The sequence below is a fragment of the Henckelia pumila genome, chromosome 3 (genome assembly GCF_033568475.1).
Source record: "Henckelia pumila isolate YLH828 chromosome 3, ASM3356847v2, whole genome shotgun sequence".
Lineage (NCBI taxonomy): Eukaryota > Viridiplantae > Streptophyta > Magnoliopsida > Lamiales > Gesneriaceae > Henckelia > Henckelia pumila.
This window is the reverse complement of record NC_133122.1, coordinates 63,321,333-63,329,007: the sequence shown is the minus strand read 5'-3', so window position 1 is coordinate 63,329,007 and position 7,675 is coordinate 63,321,333. Positions and strand designations below refer to the sequence as shown.

Genomic DNA, 7,675 nt, shown 5'->3' with positions numbered 1-7,675 from the left:
TTTTTTATGTGTTTGATAATTTCTGTGTAAAAATTATGTATTATTTTATAATGGTAAAATACTTATAGATTACATAGGACTTTATTGAGATATTTTTAACTTTGAGAAATTTTAAAGATGAGTTGTAGAAAAAATTGAAAAAAATATCGAGAGATATACAAAAATTATTAATAAACTCAGCACCAAAAAATTTAAATAATAAATATTAATATTAATACGATAAAAATGTTAACAATGTTTGATGTTAAATTGACATACGACATACCAAAGTTAGTTATTAATAACCAGAGAAAGACCTACATAGGGGCTAGACTTCAGCCCTTACAGGTAATATATATTAGTCTAGATACATTAATATTTTATATTTTAAATTATATTTTCCTAATATTCATTTAAACTTATCACTTTTTTTTTTAATTTTAATATTGATTTTTGGCCTTAAACATTTACAATTCACACTATATTTTTTAAATTTGAGCTTAAACTAAATTGAGTGATATTTAAGACCTCTAATCTAAATTGAGTGATATTTAAATGGATTAATGGACAGATAGAAAATGTTTGCGATCACTAAAAAAAAGTGATTGTTAGATTTTGAATTTAAAAAAATCATTTTTTGTGTGTTTTTTAAACCCAAATTATGTATTAGCTTATAATTAACTTAATTGAAATTCGAAAACTAGTCATATATTATGATGCGCGTTTCATTCCTACCCACGGCCATCTACAACTCCCGCCACGTTGTGAATTCCAAATGATATTTTGAAAAAAGATATTAAAGGTAACAATGGTCTTTATTTGGCATTGGTGGTGATGGCGGATAACGTGGGGGTGAGTTTTTTATGTGTCAATTTCGTTGCGTATTTCTCTACGAATTCTGAAGCTGATTCATGTAGATGTTGTCAAATTTAAAATGAGAATTCGATGAACAAGGAGCTAAGAGAAATGTGACATGTATGTTTTAAATTTATTTTTGAGACAAAATCATTATTAAAAGTCCAATAAGAATTATCGACTTACCACTCATCTGATATCAAAGTGTTATGTTTGAAACAAGATTTCAAATTCAAGAATTAATTACACTAAAATCTCTCTAAATCAATATTAATAACCTTTTAAAATAAATTTTTTTCCGTCTCGAATTGGGCCTATTTATCAAATCGATAATTTCGATAAATTAATAAGACAATAATTTTTCGAAAGATCCTTATATAAATATAAGGTTCATCATTATCATAAATTCACAATATTCTAAAATGATAAAATATAACTAGGACAAGTTAGATGTAATTATGTTGTTATTTGTTTTTTCTTGAAATTCAAACCTAATCGAAAAGTAATTATAATCGATTTTTATTTTAAACTTTTGTCATTGCATCCAAAAGCTGTGACTGCATTTTCAAACAGTGAAAACAAATTGTGAATGGCTTTTTTCGTTAGGAATGCTTCCTTTCACTTGATTGGTTCCCAAAATACGGTATCGTCTTCAACTTAATCAACAAAAAGATTTTCAGTTGCGTTAGCTGTAATGTCTTTTATATTTTGAACTTGTGAACACATCCATTTTCATATGGATAATATGAAAACATTTTTTTTAGTAAATGTTACAGAAACTTCTAGTTCTACATCAATTTAATTACTATATATTAGTTAGAATGAAAATACACTTTTTAAATAATAAATTATTAATTTTTCAATTAATTAATACCTCTATAAATTAATAAATTAATACTTCTGGTTGTAGTCCTAACATTATTAATTTATAGAGGTTTTTCTCCTTAAAAAAACTTTATAGCAATTACTTTCTTTGGATTTTTTAACAAACTATTTGCCAACTTTATCATTGGTTTTAAATTTTTAATTGATGATAATTTTCTAACTTTTATTCTCGTCTCTTAATTGATATAAATCATATTTTTGTGTTTTTTAGTTGAATTGTGTGCCCGTAAACAAAATTTATTGGTCCGTCCAGACCGTTAGTAAGGGTATGTATTCGGTTAATGATTGAATCGATATTTTTCCGACGGAACAAAACAATCTTTTTTTTTCCCCGAGCATAGCGAATGGACCAAATTTTATTTCTATTTATTTATTTTTAATCACGTGAAATGAATCTCATACATGAAACAATTATCCAGTCCCATTTTAAGGTGCGGCCCAACCTAAGAAGACGAACGAGCCCATATAGAAAATAGTCCCGATCGAAACAAGCCCATATAGAAAATAGTCCCGATCCATTCATTCGCTGGTGGATTTGTCTTTGTTTTTGTTATTGATTGAATTTGTGTTATCTTAGACGTTTATGAGCAACAGTGAACGTGACTGACTCCAAGAAAACTCGAAATTGGGGATTAAAATGTGAGTATTTTTTTGTGAGACGATTTATATACGATGAGATTTGTTAATTTTTTTTATTATAATAAAAAAATTAAAAAAAGTAATATTTTTTTATGAATGACCCAAAATAAGACATGTCTCTCACAAAATTGACTCATGAAACGAAAATTTGGAAATAAAGGATGCAATAATATATTCTTGTTGATACTCACCAAAACACATATATTCTTGTTGATACACACCAAATGCACGGGCTTCTTCTATAGCTTTCCAAAATTTTCTTAGCCGAGACTCGAGAGTACGAGACCATTTGCTCAATCAAATCAAGCTTTATTTCAATTAATAATCATATCACTCATAAGTCATAATATTAAAAATGACTATAAATCAGTAAAAAAATATTATATTTAAATACTTATTCTGATGAATTATCAGGAAATCTAACAAGAAATAATTTCAAAATTATTTAATTTAAATAAACTCTGGATTATTTTTATATAAAATCATGTAACACCAAATTTTAATATACATGGACAATCATGTGGAATAGTTAATAATAACTAACGTCCTACACACACATATAAATAATTAATTTGAAATCAGAGATATATATACGCGCAATTGTATTGAGATTTTTTTTTAAAAAAATGGTATGATAATTAGATGAATTGGACGTTTGTTTCAATAATGCAACACATGATATATGAATAGGGGACCTCTTCTCTAAAATATATTTATATATATATATCGTTAAGCTTAAGTAATAAAATAAAATAAAATAAAATAAAAAAATATGAAATAGGAAGATATATTAAAAATAGGAGACAAAAACATGAATCCCGGGCTCAATGCACCCTTTTATATTTCCAATCCTCCACACTGGGCAGCCCCACGTTACCCAATAACACCTTCCCCTTCCCCTTGTTAATGGAGCCATGGGTGGACGATATCTCCGACGACCTCCAGAGCATGAGCTTCAACTCCACCACCACCACCACCGCCACCGATATCCACCGCTCCACCAGCTCCGGCTCCGACTGGACTTCCGCCTCCGCCCATTTCCCTCCCTCCGCCGCCCTTAAGCTCCATTCCTCCTCCACGCCTTCCGGCGACCCCTGCTGGGACTCCTTCCGCCGCTTCCCTTGTCTCTCACTCTCCGACCTACGCTTCCTTCACCGCCTTGGCGCGGGTGATATCGGCTCCGTCTACTTAGCCGAGCTAAAATCTCCACCTCCGCCTCCGCCGGCGTTGGCATCATCCGGAGTGGAGGTTACTAAATCCAAACCCGCGGCGCTCTTCGCGGCGAAGGTGATGGACAAGAGGGAGATTGCAAGCCGTAACAAGGAGGGCCGGGCGAGAACGGAGAAGGAAATCCTCGAAATGTTGGACCATCCATTTCTGCCGACGCTATACTCCTCCATCGACTCCCCGAAATGGTCGTGCCTGCTGACGGAATTCTGCCCCGGCGGAGATCTCCACGTCCTTCGCCAGCTCCAGCCGTGTAAACGCTTCCCCGAATCCGCCGTAAGGTACGCCGCCACAACCTCCATTACTGTATCGATTCCAGCAAGCATGCACATCGATCACAGATTTTTTTTATAACACAATCCCGATCGTTGATTACACCAAAAACCCATCAAGATTTGTCCATCCCAGTCTCCATTAATGAGGGGGATGTTTCAAAAAATTTCGAGTTTGAGTTCGAAATTGAAAGTTGGGAGAGTGACAGGTGATGGTTGAAAGGTGGGGCCAACACCTGGCGGAGAAGGCGTTGGCCATTAATGGGGGCCCCTTTTTCTTCCATCTCCGTTTCAGTCTTTAAATTAATGGAGGAACTGAAATTTACTGTATTTTCTGTTCGGTTGGTAAGAGACGCTCAAGCTCTCTGGCTTCTCTGTCCATCTTGATATTATTATTAAAAAATTCAATAAATATTTTTTTATTAAATTTTCCCTCTATTTTTTGTTTACAAACTTTGTTTTGCTTAAAAGCATTTTGTTTCAAAATTAGTTAAATTTTTAATGAGTTTCTACATGCAACAACATTGTGCATTAAGAGCACATGTTACGTACATTTAGTGGATATTATATACTAAGTCAACATCAAAGTAATGTGCAATTTATGAAACAAATCTGTAAACAGATCGATAGATAATTATCATTCATCTAATTTTTTTTTAATAAAAAAACTAGGCTATTTGTTTAGTTGTTCCTTCAATTATTTATACAATTTGAGAGAGGGATATTTTGCCAAATATATAGGACATTGGAAAATAACAAAACTAGCCACTTTACAAGCATAAAATGGCTTCATTCAAGGGCTTTCCTTTGTTTTTAAGACGTTTGACGATTATAATTGTAATTATGATAATATTATGAAAAGGTAAAAAATGTTGTTATTACTATATATTATGGTTGACCCGTTAGGATGCATCTAATGCACGTTTACCAATCACAAGACAGTCATTTTTATTATGGTAGAAAGTTTTGTGGGCCTTTTCTCTCTCTCTTTTTTTTTTTTTCGAATACATGATTATAATTATTACAAGATGCCACCAAAATCCCATGAAATGTGATCCGCTAACTTATGCGGAATTTGGGGATTCCTTGAAATTGACTCACTTTTTCACCATTCTCCTTGTGTCCCTACTTGATTTGATTTCTTGCTAACTAAGCCTATTTGATGCCAAGTTGGGCAAAGCTGGGAAGTAGCATCAATATAGCCTCTATAGAACTTGAAAAATTGTGACAAAATATAGGAATTTAAGGGCATTAAAAGAGGATGATTGAACGTAATTTATGGATCTTTGTTGTTATTTTTTACTCGGATTTCTACACCAAGAATCATGTTAATGTTAGCTTAGCCTATTAGTTAAAAACTGTATAAAATTTTATAATGGTAAAATCTAATGTTTTTAACAGGTTTTATGCATCTGAGGTTGTGGTAGCTCTAGAGTACCTTCACATGATGGGGATTGTATATCGCGATCTTAAGCCGGAAAACGTATTGGTTCGATCCGACGGCCATATAATGCTAACCGATTTCGACCTCTCCCTGAGATGCGACGACTCGACTTCCACCCCAGCTCAAGTATTTTCCGGGCAAAATATGCCAAACGCCCGACCATCAAGTGAGTACACCATCGACCCACCTACATTCAGCTCGACCTCTTGTATCCTCCCCAGCTGTATGGTTCCGGCCAAATCCTGCTTCCATCTCAAGCGCAAGCGCAAAAAGAAGTCGACCCGCCACATGGGTCCGGAGTTTGTGGCCGAGCCCATCGACGTCCGTTCGATGTCGTTCGTGGGGACGCATGAGTACCTGGCACCTGAGATAGTGTCCGGAGAAGGGCATGGTAGTGCAGTGGACTGGTGGACGCTGGGGATATTCGTATTCGAGTTGTTTTACGGCGTGACGCCTTTCCGTGGGATGGACCACGAGATAACTCTGGCTAATATCATCGCTCGGGCTCTCGAGTTCCCGAAAGAGGTGGCTGTTCCGGCGGCAGCCAAGGACTTGATATCGCAGTTGCTCGCCAAGGATCCGGCGCGGCGGATGGGATCCACCATGGGTGCATCTGCCATCAAACACCACCCTTTTTTCCAAGGAGTGAATTGGGCATTGTTGAGATGCACAACTCCACCCTTTGTTCCTCCTCCATTTAGCAGAGATTTTCTATCTGATGAATGTTGCCCTGAACCTCCTGTGGACTTTTACTAGTCAAATTCAATGTAATTATTATGATTTTTGAGGAGATTTTATTTTATTTACTACTCCAGTTTGAGATTCTTTATATATATATATATATGTGTTTATAAATAAAAAATACTTTTATTTTAAAAAAAGTAATTAAAAAAATGTCACTACCACTGATTGATAAATATTATTTCCATTTATATTTTATTGTATTTGTTTAATTTGGTTATAATTTTAAATAAATATTGCTTTAATGATCATTGTGGAGTAGTATTTAGTGGAGGTTAAGGCTTAAATAGAGAAAATTAATTGATAAAAAAATCTTGTGTAAATGTTACATTTTGAAATTAAATAAAAATAGTTATTTTGATTTGTGTTATTAAATTAGGGGTATAATCAAGAAAAACATAATATAATAATAGTAGTACGTACACAAAAGTCCTATGCAAGTATAATTAAAAATGTTCTTTTTGATAAAAAAATAAATAAATAATAATAAGTCGTTTATGTTTTCAATATAATATGATGTCTAGAGAAACAAAACATGTTGAAAAAAATCAGCCTCCTTAGACCATTATCGTAAATACTTGAAATTGATTTAACATTATTTATTATTAATGTATTTTTTTATTTTCATAAATTAAAACTAAATTGGTGAAAAAATAACTCATGACTTTATACATATTAAACGTCAAGCCAATAAGGTCCATGGCTCCTCGGCTCCACCATCATCTTGTGGATAGGCTATCAAAATGAAATTCATGACATGAGAGCTTTCACAAATATTTGTGGACAAATATGTCGAGCCAACTACAAAGCGAACTTAAACATCGATACCATAAATCCATAATTCCCATTAAGCAAATTGCGACTCAATGGTGGATCAAAATCAAATAAAATAAAAAAGATGGTCTTCATCATATTATTTTTGAGGGAAAAAGGTTTTTTTTTTTTTTTTTTTTTTAGTTTATGATTAACTTATTCATATTTAGGTTTTGGTCAATTAACTTTTCAATGTTTGATTTTGATACACTAAATTTTAATTTTTGGTTATTTTAGTCAAATTTTTTACGTGTCAGCATTTTTCAGAGTCATGTCGGTATTTTTCAGGTGTCACATTAGCAATTGGGACAAAATAGACGAAAACAAAAAAGTTAATGTACCAAAATCAAACTTTAAAAACTTAGTTAATTAAAACCCAAAACTAAACAAGTTAGTGGACAAGAAGAACTATTTTTTCCCCCAATTTGTGACGAAATTGGTAATGCATTAATTTATGCATGGTGTTAAAGCTATAAATTTGAATATCGAAATATCCATATGATCTGATATCAGACTTAGTATCCAATAGCGTAAAAGCAAACGAACTTGAAAGAATGAAAATAGGATATTTCATCGACAAATCTTCTTCTGATCAGTTTTGTGGATTATTAATTCGTAAGATATCAAGATTAGCGGTTTGAATAGTAATTTTCTCTATTTTATTCGCATGTGTTTTGATGACATGAGAGTATCAAATTTTGTGTACTAATTAAATTTGATTGATGGATAAATTAAACGGCCTACGAGTCATGTGATTTTTATCTTGATTTGAGAGTTCTCCACGCACGTTCATATCTGCATCGTCATTCTTCGTTATTTC

The 7,675-nt window shown here is 33.0% G+C and overlaps 1 protein-coding gene across 1 annotated transcript; it reads left to right on the top strand.

The window, feature by feature from the left end:
- Positions 1-3,200: 3,200 nt before the first annotated feature.
- LOC140891132 (protein kinase G11A-like) lies at positions 3,201-6,081 on the top strand. Its single transcript, XM_073299447.1, has 2 exons — positions 3,201-3,866; positions 5,259-6,081. The coding sequence occupies exons 1-2, from the start codon at positions 3,265-3,267 to the stop codon at positions 6,055-6,057; spliced, it is 1,401 nt and encodes a 466-aa protein (XP_073155548.1). The 5' UTR covers positions 3,201-3,264; the 3' UTR covers positions 6,058-6,081.
- Positions 6,082-7,675: the final 1,594 nt, after the last annotated feature.

What these genes read in the sequence shown, in the direction of transcription:
- LOC140891132 (XM_073299447.1), top strand. Translation starts at nt 3,265, where the DNA reads ATGGAGCCATGGGTGGACGATATCTCCGACGACCTCCAGAGCATGAGC. An exon ending in TTCCCCGAATCCGCCGTAAG is followed by an intron (nt 3,867 to 5,258) that starts GTACGCCGCCAC and finishes TGTTTTTAACAG; the next exon opens with GTTTTATGCATCTGAGGTTG.